The sequence below is a fragment of the Girardinichthys multiradiatus genome, chromosome 14, assembly GCF_021462225.1.
Source record: "Girardinichthys multiradiatus isolate DD_20200921_A chromosome 14, DD_fGirMul_XY1, whole genome shotgun sequence".
NCBI lineage: Eukaryota > Metazoa > Chordata > Actinopteri > Cyprinodontiformes > Goodeidae > Girardinichthys > Girardinichthys multiradiatus.
Window position 1 is genome coordinate 25,849,232 of NC_061807.1, and position 19,446 is coordinate 25,868,677.

The following is a 19,446-nucleotide window of genomic DNA, read 5'->3' on the forward strand; positions in this document are numbered from 1 at the left end:
TTCCTCCACCAGTATCACGTAGTGACCTGGCCACTATCCTGCAAGAAGAATGGCTTAAAATCCCTCTGACCACTGTGTAGGATTTGTATATGTCATTCCCAAGACGAATTGACGCTGTATTGGCCGCAAAAGGAGGCCCTACACCATACTAATAAATTATTGTGGTCTAAAACCAGGTGTTTCAGTTTCATTGTCCAACCTCTGTAGTCACAGCAACTGCTCCATTTCAGGTCAGAGTACATTTTGCAGCTCCTTCATTGTTCTTAACAGTTTTCAGGACTGTTTCCACACAAGTTTGACATTAACAATTCAAAGATGGAAATAAGATGTTCTGTGAAGTTTGTGCAGATGATTCTACTACAGTTTAGGAAAAGCTACTTATTTTAGTTATGGCTGTAAAAAATAGATGTTTAGCTTTTAACTACATGTGTGTTTTGACTGAGAAAAGGTTTTTACTTCTCAGAACATTTAATGTTAGTAGCACATCTTGTTTGCTGCCATACTAACTTGTTATCTGTCAGTATGAAACCCTAAGTTGCTTTAAATCAAAATTAAAAACTTATTTGTTTAGAGTGACCTTTGACTGTGCCATCTAAACATTATTAGTTACGTTTTCAGTCCAATTTTCCTTTCATTTTCTTTTCCATCATTCTATTCTCTTTATTTTATTTTTATTTTATTTAAATTACCTCTGTTTAATTTTCTGTATCATTGTAATGTTTTTCATTATGTACAGCGCCTTGAGTGCCTTGTTGCTGAAAATTGCTATATAAATAAACTTGACATGACAAGTGATCATTGGAGAGATCATTGGTCCTGAAGTGTCTGATCTGTATAGGTTTCTGTGACGGAACACTGAACGGCTGGAATCATTTTATAATATCTGTCCTATCTTTGTGCAGAGCTGACTTTTATCTCCTTTGCAGGGATGACAAAAATTATCATCTGTTACGCTGTACTACTGTTAAATGCACGAGGAGTCAGCTCATGCGTCTTTAATATTAAATTTGTGGGCTTGATATTTTTGCTGACCATTAATGATGGACTGAAATGATAAAAATTCTCATCCAGAATATATCTTGTCACAGTGTGAGACTTTATGCCTCCTATCATGAGGTCCTACTTTTATAGATGGCTGAATTGTTCCTAAAAGGTAATGAAGGTTCATTTGCAAGTGTGTGCTTCAAAATGAGTTGAAGATACCTTCCTTCTGGAGTAGGTAAATCATGGTTGTATTATATTTTGGGATTCAAATGCTCAAGAAGTAAGACTTGTCTAAGATGTGTGAAGTCATGGAAAATCAATGTTAGCAACATATGATGGTTGCTATGTATTGGAAAATGGTATAATATGCAGGTTTGGATTCAGCCTAGTTACTGAAGCATTCTATGAAGTGTTTGGAGAAGCAAACCAGTGTCTGTACTGTAGCGTTGGTAGAAAGCCAGTATAGTTCACTGTAAATTGATTGTGGCTTCAGAATTGAAGGCTGCTGCACGTAGCCAACATAAAGATTGATGTTGATGATAATCAATTGACATCCATAATTTTAGTCAAACATTTTTTCATGTATTTAAATTGTTATTCCTTTTAAAATTTCCAGCAAGAAATACCTGTTTTCCTTCACACTGCTGTGTGTGAAAAGTTGAGCCCTGCTGCAGTCACACTGTGTGTGTGTGTGTCACTCATTGATTAGACCCACCCTGTACTTTCAAAACAATCGAGGCTGGTAAGGGGATTCAGTGGCAAGAGTACCCTTCAGTTGGTAAGGGTGTGTAAGATCTTGTTTTCCTTCTTTTTTATTCTTTCTCCTCTTCTGATGATCATTCTGCAAGGGCATGATAAACTGATAGTAAACACCTCATTTTCTTTTGTAAATTAAAATCCATTTTTTAAACTGCTTTTAACAAAACTGTGAACTGTCTGTGAACAGGTGTACTTCAAACCCTAACAGAACATTTAAGGCCAAAGAACACCATGAATTAATTTTAATGGCTGCCTTCTGCATTGCAATAAGTTTTATTTTGGGAGATGGATGGATGGATTATAATTTCAACTTTGAAATCACCAAGGGTACTGTGTAAAAATCCCTCAGTTCTTCAGATTTTGGTTCCATGTAGTAATGGCATGGTTTTTGCCACCAGCCAGCAGCAGGTTTTATGTAAAAAAGACTCAGAAATAATTTCTAATGAGAATAGTAGAAGGGGAGATTTATCGTTCAAATTTGAAGCAATTGCTCAGCCAATAACAAAATCACTACACTGAGTTTGTCCGCTATTGTTTTACAAAGAAAGGTATGCAGAGCCTCCCAACACAGATTTTAGGCGTAGCACTTTAAATCTGAATTTTATTCACTCCTCTTTTCTTTACTTGAATCTATGAAAAATAGCACATATAACACAGTCTGACACAGAATATTGTATATTGGCACTAACAATGTGATTCCTAAAGAGCAACTGGCTGAAAACTTGGCAGTAAATGACCAAATGAAGGATGATGCATCGCTCATATTTTGCATCAGGGCTTTACAGGCTTTTATTCCTTAGTTTTTAGACTTGACCTTCAGGTAATGTTTGTTTGCAGGTGAAAATTTCTTTTTTGTTTTTTTTTAAGTACTGGTACGTTTTCTTTTACCTTCTCATGTCCACTTGTTTTCTTTAATTACACACTCCACAATATTAAAGACAGAAAATGAGTAATAAAGCAGCCAAAGACCAAAGAAAAACTTCACAAAGACGTTTAGAAGAACTGATAACCAAGCTAACATTAATCGATTAAGAGTTAAGCTCCTAGCAAGGAAAATAGAGTTGTTTAAAACATTTGCATAGCTCTTTGTCTGTGCAACTTTCTCTTCTTTTATTATCAACCATAATCATCAGCACAATTTTCCCCACAGCAATGTTGCTGACCTTTTTGTTGATTTAAAGGTCAGCTTGAATGCAGGTTGTCAAGGTTTCTTGGATAATGAGAGTATCTGTCATATAAAAAATGACTTATAGAGCATTTTAAGTAAGAAACATTGTTTATATCTAGGTTTTGTAGAAGTAGCCAGAAGCCCTGCAACATCCTGTATATAATGAGTGATCCTGTATGAAGGTAAATTAAGCTTTCTTTCAGGTAACCAATGGCCTCATCAGTCAGCCTAATGATCTGAGAGGTATGGGACACTCTAACACTTCAAAACTAAATAGCTGTTCTACTCTTCTGCAAGCACATGCAATGAAAAAGTAAGGTCACCAGCTGCTTAGTTCAAGAACCCAATATTTGCAGAGTTGTGGTGGGTTGTAAATCTGTAATCTTCTCAAGCTGGTATATAATTGGCAAGCTAATAATAAAAAACTAATAAACATCTGTTTCAGAATAGTGTACAGTTTCTTAGCAACAGAGTAATAAGATTTTTCAGCAAACCGTAAAGATGGTTTTCTCGTAAACACATACGTGCAGGTATGTGTTTAGGTAGGGATGAGCAACGTTTACACAATAACATGACATCAATACCTATGCCTTTGTTTACACAACAGCAGTCATTCTGACTGTAACCATACATAAATGTGTTAAAGAGAAAAATAAACATCTGGGCATTCAACGCTAATCACATTTTCTTTAGATACCAAAATCGTCGCATTATTTCCGGCTTCTTTTTTACATTTCTTGATAAAATGAATTTAAAAAGATGGCAAAGATTTTTTTTTTTTTCTTTTTTAATATGGTGAGCCAAAGACCCTACAGAAGTACAACTTCTGTAGGGTCTACAGGCTGCAGACAAAAAACGAGGCTTTACTTGCATGCAAATAAAATGGTTCCCCTTGCTTCCCTTTTAAAAAAACACTTGTATCAGCTCTCAACTGTGGGTACTCTAAAAGACTTGTGAAACAGGATTTATAGAGGAAATTCAAAAGATCCTTTTCATAGTAGTTATATAAAGGGATAGAGCTAAGTGGCAGGGAGTGCACTGTCCTGGAGAGACCCTTGTTGGCCCACCTGAGTAAGCAAACAAGCACATACCAGGACCCACTGCAGTCTGCCTAAAGCCACCATTCAACAAAACCACTGTCATCTGGACAAAGCCAGCAACACTGTGAGGATCATGTTCTTTGATTTCTCCAGTGCATTTAACACAATTCAACCTGATTTGCTTTGTCAGAAACTCCAGAAGACTCAGGTGGAGGCCTCAACAATCTCCTGGATCAAAGACTACCTGACAAACAGACCTCGGTTTGTGAGACTGCAGGGTTATGAGTCTAACCAGGTAGTCAGCAGCACAGGAGCATCACAGGGGACTGTACTCTCACCATTCCTTTTCACTCTGTACACCTCAGACATCCAGTAGACGACAGGTATGTCATCTGCAGAAATACTCAGATGATTCTGCAGTCGTGGGGTGGATCAGAGATGAACAAGATGCTGAGTACAGGAAGGTGGTGGACCGCTTTGTGGTGTGGAAACACACATCTCATCTTGAACTTGAATAAAACAAAGGAGATTATTGTAGGTTTTAAGAGAAATAGGTCTAACACTATTTCCATCATGGGGCAAGAAGTGGAGGTGATGGAGGAGTATAAATTTGTCAGTGTTCACCTGGACGGGAGATGCAACGGTGCTGTTAAAAAGTGGGGACTGCTCTGGATCTGCTGGAGATGATTTAAAGTAGGATTCTTGATAAAACAAAGAATATTACAGACAACCTCGAGCCTCCTTTACATAGGGCTATCATACAACCACAGAGTCTTCAGTCAGAGGCTTCCTCTGATCTGGTGTAATCCGGCCCACAGCCATCTCCATATCAACGCTTTGAAGGAACGTGGGTAATATGTGTAACATTTATTTTCCCTTTAGGGTTGAGAAAGTATTTTTGAATTGAATAGAATATATTTTTGCTTACAAATTGTCCATCAGCAAAACCCAAAATTTGACCTAAAATGATTTAAAGGTGTCAAATTCAAATGAGTCAGTTTCACTCAAATTCTACAGTGTGATTCGATCATGGTTCCAGATTCCTGAAGGTGCCGCATTTATCTCTTCAAACAATTTTACATGTTCAATCATCATGACGTTAAGAAAGGAGACAGGTTCTGAGTCCCAGAGATGAACATATGTTGCTGCAAAATGTCTCTTGACCCCAGAACAAAAGCAAAAGAGCTTTTGAAGAGGCTGGCCGAGAGAGCATCATTATCCACACTGCAAGTCTTGAACCGACACAAACTAAATGGGCACACTGAGACGAAGATGTTCCTCTAAAAGCCAGATTACAGTTTAAAAATGCATTTGGGGACAAAACCCTTTTTGGAGACCTGTCCTGTGGTCTGATGAAACTAAAATGTAAGCAATTGACCAGAAAAATAACATCCTAATTGTGAAATATGAGGGTGGTGGCATCTTGTGGGGTTGAATGGTGTACTTCACAAAATAGATGGAGGGGAAAAAAACGTGTGGAAATGTTGAACGAGTATCTAAAAACAGCCACTGTTTTACACATTTGAATTTAAAGAAAGTTTAAAAAATAAAAATATGTCTGATACTTTTTTTAATTCTAATGGACCTAAAACAGGAAAGGTTTAGTCTGATTTAATGTCAGACAGGGAGGAAAAAGTTGGTTATGTCTTTTTATATAGTTGAGGTAAATATGTGGGTTTAGCTTCACGCAACCTTGAACGGGATACGTTGTCTTTTACTGCAGCTGAGTTCTTGCACATGTGCATTAAGGCTGTAAAAGTAGCTCATCATGTTGCATTTATATATGCAGCCGCTTGCCTCCTACCATATGATCAAAAAACAGCTTTTAAAGGACAAAGGTTTCCTACATTTATCGTGAAATCTCAAATGCAGTTAAACCATCTTTTTGCAAGGGGCTAATTTTGTAACATCCAAAAGGGAATTTTCTCTCTAGAGAAAAACTTGTTGCTGATTCAGATCATGCATTATTGCATTTCAGCTCCTCAACAGTCCCTGGTGAATAACGTTGAACATTATATCACTGTGATAATGGAAACAATGGAAACATCTTGTACTTCATCATCTACACACCCGGCTTTGGTTTTCTGGTGCTGCCTAGCTCCTGTGTCTGGGTGTTACAGCTATAAGAGTAATTTATGTTCCTTAATGCATAGATCGGCTTTGTCACTGTGAACTGAAAGCTTCTACTTGGGAGCACACAGCTTTGTACAGGACGATAGTTATTGCCCTTACAAGATTAAATAAAATGAGAATACAGTGCAATCTGTGCCTGTTGGCTCTGTCCCTGCTTGTATTTTGCACATTCACCATAAGAGTTGGTGTGTACAGATTTATTTTCTCACCCCACAAACTCCATCATCAACTTTGCAGATGGCACCACTGTGCTGGGTCTGATAATGCTCCACTAACCATCAATGGAGCCGATGTATAGAGGGTGGCTTCCTACAGGTTCCTGGGGACGCACATCTCTGAAGACCTCTCCTGGACTGTTAACACAGGTAAAAAATAAAAAACCAAGCAGACACTCAACTTCCTGCGTATATTACAGAAGAACCACCTGGAGTCTCTGACCTCTGGTCCAGACGTGGAGCTTGTTTTTAACAGAATTATTCCCTTATCGAGATGCATAATGAGTTGGAACAGTTGTAAGGAGATGCCTCCTCCCCAGGGAGAAACACTTGACTTTATGTTAAGAAATATGGGCCTAAAACCATAATATTCATTTATTAATTTCAGTTTATATTCCAACTTTACTTTTCTTTATCATGCCTCTGCAATGTATTTTTCTTGTTTTGTTTTTTTTCACTGCAATGTACTTTTTCATCATGTCGATCATTTTGAATTGACTTGTTGCTGAAATGTGCTATACAAATAAACTTGCCTTGGAGGAGAACCTGCTGGAGCCCTTTTAGTCCCGCAACTGTCACCGCAGGACTCTGAGGATTACTAAAGACAGTTCCCGCCATGGACATCACATGTTCAACTGTGTGCCTTTCGTAACGAGGTTCAGGTCCCTGAAGTGTAAAACAAACACACCGAGGAACGGTTTTTAGACTCCCTTTTCCAAAAAAAATCCATGTCATCTGTTTCACTTTAAGTGCAATGTCCTCGTTTGCTCGTTTTGTAGTTAACTAGTGCAATGTTGTAGTGACATATATTTATGTATGTGTGTTTAGGTGTGTGTGTATATACAAGGGTTGGACAATGAAACTGAAACATCTATCATTTTAGTGTGGGAGGTTTCATGGCTAAATTGGACCAGCCTGGTAGCCAGTCTTCATTGATTGCACATTGCACCAGTAAGAGCAGAGTGTGAAGGTTCAATTAGCAGGGTAAGAGCACAGTTTTGCTCAAAATATTGAAATGCACACAACATTATGGGTGACATACCAGAGTTCAAAAGAGGACAAATTGTTGGTGCACGTCTTGCTGGCGCATCTATGACCAAGACAGCAAGTCTTTGTGATGTATCAAGAGCCACGGTATCCAGGGTAATGTCAGCATACCACCAAGAAGGATGAACCACATCCAACAGGATTAACTGTGGACGCAAGAGGAAGCTGTCTGAAAGGGATGTTCTGGTGCTAACCTGGATTGTATCCAAAAAACATAAAACCACGGCTGCCCAAATCACAGCAGAATTAAATGTGCACCTCAACTCTCCTGTTTCCACCAGAACTGTCCTTCAGGAGCTCCACAGGGTCAATATACACGGCCGGGCTGCTATAGCCAAACCTTTGGTCACTCGTGCCAATGCCAAACGTCGGTTTCAATGGTGCAAGGAGCGCAAATCTTGGGCTGTGGACAATGTGAAACATGTATTGGTCTCTGATGAGTCCACCTTTACTGTTTTCCCCACATCCGGGAGAGTTACGGTGTGGAGAAGCCCCAAAGAAGCGTACCACCCAGACTGTTGCATGCCCAGAGTGAAGCATGGGGGTGGATCAGTGATGGTTTGGGCTGATATATCATGGCATTCCCTTGGCCCAATACTTGTGCTAGATGGGCGCGTCACTGCCAAGGACTACCGAACCATTCTTGAGGACCATGTGCCTCCAATGGTTCAAACATTGTATCCTGAAGGTGGTGCCGTGTATCAGGATGACAATGCACCAATACACACAGCAAGACTGGTGAAAGATTGGTTTGATGAACATGAAAGTGAAGTTGAACATCTCCCATGGCCTCCACAGTCACCAGATCTAAATATTATTGAGCCACTTTGGGGTGTTTTGGAGGAGCGAGTCAGGAAACGTTTTCCTCCACTAGTATCATGTAGTGACCTGGCCACTATCCTGCAAGAAGAATGGCTTAAAATCCCTCTGACCACTGTGCAGGACTTGTATATGTCATTCCCAAGACGAATTGACGCTGTATTGGCTGCAAAAGGAGGCCTTACACCATACTGTGGTCTAAAACCAGGTGAGCAAACCTGTGCTCTTACCCTGCTAATTGAACCGTCACACTCTGCTCTTACTGGTGCAATGTGCAATCAATGAAGACTGGCTACCAAGCTGGTCCAATTTAGCCATGAATCCTCCCACACTAAAATGACAGGTGTTTCAGTTTCATTGTCCAACCCCTGTATATGTATATATTTATATGTATGTATGTATATATAAATAATGTATACTATTCAGTCAGTCATTTTCTACCGCTTATTGCATAGTGGGTCGCAGGGGAGCTGGTGCCTATCTCCAGCAGTCTATGGGTGAGAGGCAGGGTACACCCTGGACAAGTCGCCAGTCCATCGCAGGGCAACACACAAACAACCAAGCACACACACATTCATACACCTAAGGGCAATTTAGAGTGACCAATTAACCTAACAGGCATGTCTTTGGACTGTGGGAGGAAGCCAGAGTTCCCGGTGAGAACCCACGCATGCACGGGGAGAACATGCAAACTCCATGCAGAAAGACCCCCGGCCAGGAATCGAACACAGGACCTTCTTGCTGCAAGGCAACAGTGCTACCAACTGTGCCACCGTGCAGCCCCTGTATACTATTCATTTATACATATTTATTACATGAATATACATTCTTGTAGTGTGTGTGTCTGTATCGATCGATCGATCAATACACACACGTTCTGGGACAGGCGTAAATTACAATGCAGCATGGCAGGGTGCCTTCCGGTCCAGGTTGGCATTTCCTGCATCACAAAGGTGCCTTACCTGGCTCTATCACCATGGTAACCTATGCTGGAAGTCCGCTCTGTGGTAAATTAGTTTTCCAGATTAGAGATAAAAACACATAAGCATCATTCCTCAACTGGCATTAGAAAATGGAAAAAAAAATGGTTTAAATAGTTAAGTTATATAATATTGTCCAAGCGATTGAAAATCCCTGCTTATATAACCTAAACCAGAAGTAGATGTACATGTTCTGATCTGATGACAATGTTAATTTTTATTTCTAAAATGGGAAAAAAATAAAAATATTTTCCTGCCCTTTATCTTTAATTTATGTTTAGGAGGTAGAGCAGACCAAAATCTTATGACTTCTGGTTGTTTCATGTTGACTTTTTAAATATAATTTTGCCTTAATTTTGTCAATTAAAAATATCTGATCCACTAGTGATTGGGTGATATAAATAAGCTCAATTATTATTGTGGAGTAGCTCTTTTTGCAGCTCTGTTCCTGCTTCTTTATTATGATTGGGTCTCTGATCCATCTCCACCTGCTTGCCATGAACACTGGTGTATCCAGAGTGAAAAAGCCTTTAATTTGCTGACCAGCTTCAATGCAGTCTTCAGTGTTAGGGTTAGCTAAGAGAGGTTTTTAAAAGAGATTTAAAGAAATGTTGACTGAACTGTATAGGCTTCCAGACCTTCACAGGGAGAGTTTCCAAATAGCAAACTTCAGATGGAGTTGTGGCCTAACTTGCATCTTTCAGACACTTTTCTCTCATTACCATTACACAATGGTGAGCTTCAGGATCTCTGTCACAAACGCTGTACGTCCAGTGTTGGCATTGGGGAGAGTTAATGACACCCTACCAAATATGTTTTGCGAGCAGTCCTTTGGGATTGAGAATGTATACAATGATGATGCGATCACAACTTCTATTTAAAATATTGTGCATCTGAGTGGAGGCATGTCTGACTGTTAATCAGATTTTCAGTTTATAAATAATTGTCATTAACACACATTTGCACGATTATGTCTCAGAATAATTTGAAGTTGTAGCTAAAATGCAACCAAATGTGTTGTAAATGTATTTCTCTGGTAGCTTTGTCTATTGTATTAAATACAACCAGTGAACAAGTTAAATGTGGGTGCAAGCACAGGATAACTAATGTTTTAGTTCAGGATTTTAGAAATTGCTTGGTGTTTCTGATTGGTTACATGTAACTGAGTGGTTGGCTGGAATTTTTTCAGTTGAGTCATTGTCATAGATGTATCCCAGCACACTAGAATGTATTTCTGAATGCTGCTTGAGTAATGATGAAGAAAGCAACAACAAAAATAAAATTAAGTATAATTCTAACCAGTAGTTGCTAAATATTGTGAAGTTGTGAGCTTGTAGTCGTAGTGCCCTGATTGAGGAACTTTAACCTCAGGAAAGAAACTCCACCTGGTTCTGCGGTATTTCTGGTCATCAGGTTCTGCAACTATTTGCTTGACTCACAAACCTGAAAAAAAGTTACTTATGTGTCCTTAGGGCACCTTAATGAGTTTAATTTGTCAAAAATGTCCTGTACTGCTGACAGGGCTGAACTGATGTAGCACTATGCTGCTTTGATCACCCTCTGCAGGGCTTGATGATCTTGAGCAGAGTGGCTCCCTGTCCATTAGGGCGAGATCCTAACTCTGCTCAGCTGCCACAGATGATAAAGAACATAGCTTCTGTATGTTTGAATCAGGTGATGTCTTCTTGAATGTGATCACAAAGAATTATGAAGCTTCTTACTCTGCACATGTGCATCATTGATCTAGATGGGATTGTGGAAGTGTTTCTTTCCTGAGGTCAACATTCAGCTCCTTTGTTTTGTTGATGTTTGGCAGCAAGTATGAATGGTATGTCACACCCTTACTGTAGGCTAAGACCTAGCACTGCAGTCTCATCTGTAAACATGACTTTGTTGGAGCTGCAGTTGGCTATAAAGTCAACTGTACAATATACTGCATGGGGTTTAAAACACGTTCTTGTGCTATGAAGTTTATAATAGATATACAGGGCCCTACAGTAGTATTCTTATCCCTTTAAACCGTTTCACATTTTCCCCTTTTACAACTCTCTTGGGTCAAGATTTTTGCAATGGCTGCTGTAGTTTTGTTTTAAGGTATGCCTCTACGAGTTCTGTACATCTAGAGACTACCTTTTTTGCCCATTCCTATTGGCCAAATAGCTCAGGTTCATTCAGAATTGGTGGAGGTAGTCTGAATATCAGTTTTGAGGTCTTGTCCAACAAATAAATATGCTTACATCTAACTATACAGTTGTAGCTCTAGCTGTAAATTCACAGTAGTTTCCCTGGACAAAGGTAATCTCTTTTAGTTTTTCCAGAATTGCCCTGTATTTAGCTCCACCCATCTTCCCATCAACTCTATACAGCTTCCCTTTTCCCCTTTTCCTACTGAAGAAATGTTGTGTTTAGGGTGATGTACAGTGTTGGTTTTCCATTACATATAGCGTTTTAAAGTAGGACAAAAAGTTCTGTTTTGCTATCATCTGAGAGCACCTTCCACATGTTTGCTGTGTGGCTTGTTGTAAATGTTAAGTGGGTCTTTTTATGATTTTATGGATCCGTGTAGCTCTTGGAGTTACTATGAGCCTCTTGGCTGCTTCTCTGATTAATGATTAATCCTTGTCTACTTGTCACTTTAGTTGGACGTCCATGTTTTGGCAGGTTTGGAGTTGAACCATACTCTTTACAGTTTTGGATGACCTAATCCTGCTTTAAATTTGTCCATATCTTTATCTCTGACATGTCTGTTGTGTTTCTTGGTCCTCATGATGCTGTTTTTTCTCTAATGTACATCTGTTCTGAAGACTTTAAAGAACATCGGGTTTTATACTGAGATTAAATTATACAGAGATGGAACACCAATGCACACCACTCTTCAGATTTTTATTATTATTATTTGTAAAACGATTATAAACCATTTATCATTTTTAGAACTGAAGTCTATCTCAGAAGGAGCAACAAATGTTTTCAATTAATAAATGTATACAACCATTATTTTAGATTTAAAATAAATAACAAATACTGTTTATTTCCTTCATGTTTAGATCCAAGATTTTGGAAATGCATCCAAATGTGTCTCTCAATGTCATTTACATATAAAATGTAGAAAAATAGTCAATGCAGAAAACTTACCACCTCTACCATTAATATTAGGGGTTAAAATAGCATCATTTAACATATGTATTAACTCTTGATCAGGTATTGATGCATTTAAATGATATCTCATTAAACCTGTCTGGTTTTATCAGGCAGTATTAAGGTGAAATGTGACCTTAGAGTGCCACAACCACACCAATAGTAATGGAGGAAGCCCGACCTGGCTATAAAACCCAGAAGACATAAAAAAAAAAAAAAAAAAGTTAATTCATTTAATGCTTTGTGCTGGATTGTGTTTGAAACAAGCACTCATGGAAATTGAACACTTTGTCTTCTGGAAGAGTTGGCTTGTGTGTGTAGGCGGTGGGTGATGATTGAACTGCTTTGAATGGAGTGAGAATGTCTCGCACACACGCATCACATATCACTAATTTCTAACGGCCCGGCCCGGCTCAGTGCAGAGTGTTGTAAATGAGTCTTTTAATGACTCCGCTGTCCAGGCCATGGATCATCGCTGGAGTCTTGAGAAATTATTAAAATGTGACTCGCTCAAACATTCTTTTAGCTCCCCAGGAATGTCGGGGCCGAAGAAGATTGGAAAGTTGGTAAAAACGTGGTTTCTGCTACAGGGGAGAGAAGATTTATGTATTTGAAATCTTTTCTCAAATCTCTGTGGACTATTTTTACAAATAAATGATATTGCAAAATGTGTGCCACTTTAAGCAGCTGCAGAGATTCAAACAAATTTAACGGGGCTGCTTAAAGCGTCCCATTTATTGAAAAGAGATTTAGGCAAGATGTGGGGGAAGAAAATCAATTTGCAACAGTTATGAGTTATGAAAACGGATACTCACATCGATTGGCACTCACTTATCTGTTTGTGTGTAAACAAACAGTCCACAGAGGAAAATGCAGATTGCGTTAGCCTCAATGTTGCTAAAAGTCAGAAAATCAGCTGCTGGGTTTATGTGCCTCACAGGATGGGCTCACTTTGGTTTGGAATAATGAACACCAGCATATTTACATAAACAGCCACAAACTGCATCCCATAGAAATATGTAGAAGTTAAAGAGAGATGCCAAGAAGCTGCCGTCTTCAGCAAAGATGTTTCAATCATTTTTAGCTGCTTTTCTGCCTTTTCCTAATAAAGCAAATATGACAGATTACGGAGAAGAATTAATAAACAATAGAGAGGATTGGATTGGATTTAATCTGTTAATATCTGGGTGAAATTATCCTTTCAGGTTGGAATCACCAACAAGGACCCTGACCATGGAGGCTCCGAGAGGGGTGGAAGTGAGCTCTACCAAGGGGACGCTGAAAATCAGCAGCAGAAAAGATCTGCAGCTGGAATCCACAGAGGGAGAGGTGAGAGGACGTCGTCTTACAATAAGACTAAAACAATCCTCTTTGATCTTTTGTTTTATTTGGAGCTTCTCTTTATTGGGTTTAGGTTTGAGGGAGCCTGTAGTCTTTATCTGGCACACTCGTGCACTATTGGAACGTTTTAGGATGTGCTGAAGATGTTTTGCATCAGTCTGATGCTCTTCCCAAGAACGTAATGAATGTAAAAATAGACAAGTAAATAAATAAGAATCGACTTTATTCGCCCTAATTGTGCAAACACACAAGGAATCTGACCTTGGTTCTACTTTCCTCTTAGTGTATAGGTGTTTTAAATCTAAATACACTGCTCAAAAAAATAAAGGGAACACTGAAACAACACAATATAACTCCAAGTAAATCAAGCAGGTTCACACTGAGCACATGTGACAGATGTGACAGAGTCTGGAGACATCGTGGAGACCGATCTGCTGCCTGCAACATCCTTCAGCATGACCGGTTTGGCAGTGGGTCAGTAATGGTGTGGGGTGGCATTTCTTTGGAGGGCCGCATGGCTGAGATAAGATCCTCAGACCCCTTGTGAGACCATATGCTGGTGAGGTTGGCCCTGGGTTCCTCCGAATGCAGGATAATGCTAGACCTCATGTGGCTGGAGTGTCTCAGCAGTTCCTGTAAGATGAAGACATTGAAGCTATGGACTGGTCCGCCCGTTCCCCAGACCTGAATCTGATTGAGCACATCTGGGACATCATGTCTCGCTCCATCCACCAACGTCACGTTGCACCACAGACTGTCCAGGAGTTGGTGGATGCTTTAGTCCAGGTCTGAGAGGAGATCCCTCAGGAGACCATCTGCCGTCTCATCAGGAGCATGCCCAGGTGTTGTAGGGAGGTCATACAGACACATGGAGGCCACACACAATACTGAGCCTCATTATGACTTGTTTTAAGGACATTACATCAAAGTTGGATCAGCCTGTTGTGTGTTTTTCCACTTTAATTTTGTGTGTGACTCCAAATCCAGGCCTCCATTGGTTAATAAATTAGATTTCCATTGATGATTGTTGTGTGATTTTGTTGTCAACACATTCAACTTTGTACAGAACAAAGTATTCAATGAGAATATTTCATTCATTCAGATCTAGGATGTGTTATTTGAGTGTTCCCTTTATTTTTTTGAGCAATGTATATAGATTTGGTGGGAAATAAAAAAATGTATTTAGAGGAATTTGTCCAAAATAATTTGAATTAATGTTACAATCTAATACCCCAATGAAATCATCTGTCTAAATAAATAATCTAACAATGTCTGGAAATAAGCATTGAGTGTGTATAAGCTTTTGAGAACAATGTTTAGTTTTGGTGTCGATTGTCTGACCGTCTAGCTGTCCGTCCATCTTTCCTTGTCCGTCCGTCCTTTAGATAGTTCTTTAGATTGTCTGTTCATCATCCATCCATCTATTTGTCCATCATCTGTCCATCCAATCATCCATCCGTGTACCTGCTGTCTCATATGTCTGTCCATCCATCTGTGTCCATTCAACTTTCTAAATGTCCATCCATCCATCCATACATCCTTCCTTCCAGTATAGTACTTACAAGTTCCATATATGAGAAGCAAATTTTAGTCAGTCAGTCATTTTCTACCACTTATTCCATAGTGGGTCACAGGGGAGCTGGTGCCTATCTCCAGCAGTCTACGGGCAGGAGGCGGGGTACACCCTGGACAGGTCACCAGTCCATCGCAGGGCAACACACAAACAACCAAGCACACACTCATTCATACACCTAAGGGCAATTTAGAGTGACCAATTAACCTAACAGGCATGTCTTTGGACTGTGGGAGGAAGCCGGAGTACCCGGTGATAACCCACACATGCAACATGCAAACTCCATGCAGAAAGACCCCAGGCTGGGAATCGAACCCAGGACCTTCTTGCTGCAAGGCAACAGTGCTACCAACTGCGCCACCATGCAGCCCTATAGGCAAATTTTAGTATTTAGTTTTATTAATGAGCCTTAAATAGACTGAGACTGATGGGAATTTGTGTCTGGAAAAGTCTGGAGGTTTGAAATGAAAAGGATCCCAGTGTAGAGTTGAAAGTCATGCTTGTGCGTCCAACATGGGTTTATGGGGTTTGCAGATGTGCAATGGTGGACAAGCGTCTCAACTTGACTTTTGAGTCTGTTCTGCAGTTTAGATAATTCAGAAGCTGATTATTGCATCAAAACAATAAGTGATACTCTAAAACAAAACTCTGAACCTTTATTAATTAAAGAGCAAACCTGCTAAGAGGGCATTTTTACCCAAAGTCTGAAGTTGTAAAGGTCTCTAGAAGAATGGAGACGGTAATATTTAAATGCCTTGAGAGACCAGAATGTTTGTCAGTAAAAATCTTAAAATGATTGCCCCGCCATGATCAAAGCATCAGTTAAAAGGAGAAAATTGCAGACAGTTATTGTGCTCATTCTCATCTGAGCAGTGCTGCTGCATTTTGCAGTAAGTTTGTAGTAACAGTTAGTGAAGAATCGCTTTAGTTGGCAGTACATCACATCAGGACACCTCTACTGATTTGATTGATTTCCTGTATTTCTCCAACATTTTCTCCTCCAGATACTCCTTGATACCAACAGCATTAGGCTTGAAAACCTCCCGCTCGGCATCTACTCACTGTCCACCGCCGAGGCCTTCAGAAAGCAGGTTGTGTACGAGGTGTGCGTTTGCCCCAGCGGCAAGATCTACCTTTCTCCAGCTGAGAGCGTTTCCACCTGCCAGGCTATGAGCAGCATCTGCCTGTGGAGCTGACCTGAGAGCAGCGTATTTTGACCACGAACAAACCTGAATGTAAACTCTGCAGTCTGAGATTAGTTGAGTGGAGATAGCAGCTTCAAACCCTGAGCTGTTAATGTTCTTCACAGGACAGAAGTGTCTAAAATTGCTGCCTGCAGAGGATCAACAGAAGCTCATACTTCACTGACGGGCTGAGGAGGAAAGTCGCAGCAGTTCTCTGAAATCAGGAATACGTGTAGATCAGTTTTCACAATCTGATCATAGGCAGAGAACAAAACTTTTATTTTTCTACTTTTAGGTTTATGGAGATCATTTTCAATATTAAAAAATAAATACAAGGTGCCTTCAGCTTTAAATGGCGTCACATTGAAACTGTCTTGTCAGTTAGACACAAAGTGATTAAAAAAATAAATAAAGCAAGCACACAATGAAAACTTTTTTTTGTCTAATCCAAAGATATGTTTTAAAGGCTGTTTGGGATCAAAGCAAAACATGTTCTCATTCAGTGCATGTTGTACCTGAATCTTATGTTAGAATAAGGGCTGCTTTGAAGATGCAGATGAAAGTTGTTTTCCCATATCAAAGGTAACTATTTCTCCTTTTCTTTGCTCCATTAACACCAAACCATGTTTGGGAAAATACTCAGAAGAGTCAGTTTAATGTCATTGCTTTTTTGTTTAGCTTATTTACAGTTTAATAAGAGGTACAGCTACAATACCTTACTTACACTTACATTCCATACAGTGCTGTTTTTTAAGTTTTGTAATCATGTGCCTTTATTTGAAGTTTTCCAAATAGGATAAGGGTCAGTGAAGGGGACAGTGTGCAGTAAATAGCCCGGGCCTGGAATCACCCCAGAAACTTAATGTTAGCTTGCTTTTCCCATTGTACAACCAGTTTAAAGGTGTATTTAGAATCCTTGTCCTGTTGAAGGTGGTCCTCCTTTATTTTTTTTATTAACTTTGTGCAATGCAGCAGTACCACTGGCACTGAAACAGTCCCTCAGCATGATTTTGCCCCCACCATGCTTGACAGTTGGTAAAGTCTAGAAAGATTTGAAAGCCTCACCTTGTATTCCCCAAATGTTCTCCTTTTTATTGTGGCTAAATATTGTAATTTTTGTTTTATCTGATAACTTTTCTACATAAGGCATTTGGCTTGTCTATGAACAACCAAAAATCAGGAGCTTCTCACTTGGTTTACCACCTATAAATATTTCTTTGACCCTGTATGGATAATAGGTCCACAGTAAATGTAAACTTCTGCACCCAGTGGTTGTTTTATAACTTTAGTTGTGTAATAATTCCAACCTGGTAAACGAACAAATGCACCAGTAACAGTCCGAACTTAACACAACATTCGTTCTATGTAGATGTGAACCTCTGTTTGGAAATGTCTTTAGTTTTAACTATTTGAGAACATACAATAAAATATTACATCTTGGCGTATGTTATAGTAAGTTAAAATCTCTTGTTTACACTCCTTCTGATATTGCTTTCATGGTAAACCCCACAGCCTATTAATTGCACCTCTCCCTGAGGTTTTCCGAAGGCTGGTTTTCCTGGGTGCCCCAGCTGAGAGCGAGGCAGGAGGCCATGTTTCATTTGGTCTGCTGGAGAGACTTACCTCCCTCTAACTCGACTCCCTAAAGGCTTCCAGAGGTGATCTCGTCTGGTAAGAGCCCTCTTCATTTTATCTTAATCGTAACTTTCAGACATGCAGCTACATGTTTATCCTCTGCACTGAAGTGCAATGTAAAGGGCAAATCTTACAGCCAGAATACCTGAAAAATATCAAAGTATGAAACCTAGTCATTTTGTTTTCATGAAACCAAGGGTTTTTGGTCTCTAAAATGGAAAAGCATTACCAAATATGAATGATGAAGTGACACATGTAGCAATAGAGCGTGACTGTCAGTGGTTTTAGACAGAAAACCAATATAATTTTTAGTAAAAAGGAAATTTATATGTTTTCTCTCATTAAATAGCTGCAGCATCAACTTGTTTTTTCTCAACGTCTGAGCTTAGCGAATGACAGAAGATATCAGTAATATATATCTGCAGAGACTTGTGGGTAATCTAAAATATAGTAGGATTCGATGACAGAAAAAGCATCCTCCCTGGCTGAGTTGTAACCTTGATCATATGTTATCCGTATAATGTCAGGTTACACAAAAGACTTCCCGGGAGCCATGCTAATTCCTCAGATGAAGGATTGCTTTTGATGGATGCAGTGATTTCCAAAGCCAGATAGGTGGGTGATAGCGGAGCAGCTAACCCAGGGTTGCTTTCACATGCTCACATGCAGAAAGCAGGTGGAAATCAGTGGAGCTGTTGCCAAAATTGCCTCCAGATAGCATCTGAGGCTGAGCTGATGCTGGCAATGGGACTGAATAATGATTTTATCTATGTAGGACCTGAACATCTCAGGTAACACTAGAGAGATGTGAACGAGGCTGGCAGGACAGAATGTTTGAAAGTCAAATGTCTTTCACCATTAACTGCTGATTTTATTATTATAAAAACATTTTATTAGTAAATAATTCCTTATTAAATTCCCTCTACAGTCAAAATAACAATCTGTTGTTTAATGCTCTTTATACCGCCACAAACTGAATCAGATCTTTTGAATATGCAGCCAGTGCTAATTTATAACATACGGCTGTTATCAAATCCACCCAGATCACCCAGGATATTACAGCGCAGCGAGAAACTTGTTAACTTGGTTTGAAGGGGAGTGTTTTCTTTGAGCTGCTTTGTAAAATAGAAGTTTAGAGATGGACACAAGTTCAAAGGGCTGACTAAAGATTTTCCAAGTTATGAGGTCAGGCTTCTTGGAGTCTTTTAACTATTTTCAAGATCTGGACAAATATAAGTGTCCCTGCACAGCATAGAAAATCAGGAATTCAATTTAAGTCTTTCAGGTCTGGAAAAATATTGGTGTTTTTTAGACCTCCTACCTAGTCCTTTTCTCTAAATGTTATCTTTGATGCCCAGCCGGCTATTCGTTTTCCCATGCAGACAGCCAGCCTGCCTGCTTTCCGGCCACCATGGGCTGAGATGATATCCAGA

General features: G+C 39.5%; 1 protein-coding gene across 2 annotated transcripts in view; it reads left to right on the forward strand.

Moving 5' to 3' along the window:
- LOC124881260 (zeta-sarcoglycan-like) overlaps nt 1–17,823 on the forward strand; it is a 65,767-nt gene extending 47,944 nt beyond the window's left edge. The window contains exons 7-9 of one of the 2 annotated variants that reach the window (XM_047386802.1): nt 13,486–13,609; nt 16,199–16,429; nt 16,504–17,823. In XM_047386802.1, coding sequence (XP_047242758.1) covers nt 13,486–13,609; nt 16,199–16,390 — 316 coding nt within the window. In that variant the 3' untranslated portion in view covers nt 16,391–16,429; nt 16,504–17,823. Of the gene's footprint in view, nt 1–13,485; nt 13,610–16,198 lie in introns of both variants that reach the window. The other variant, XM_047386801.1, reaches the window with a different exon arrangement.
- The last annotated feature ends 1,623 nt before the right edge of the window (nt 17,824–19,446 follow it).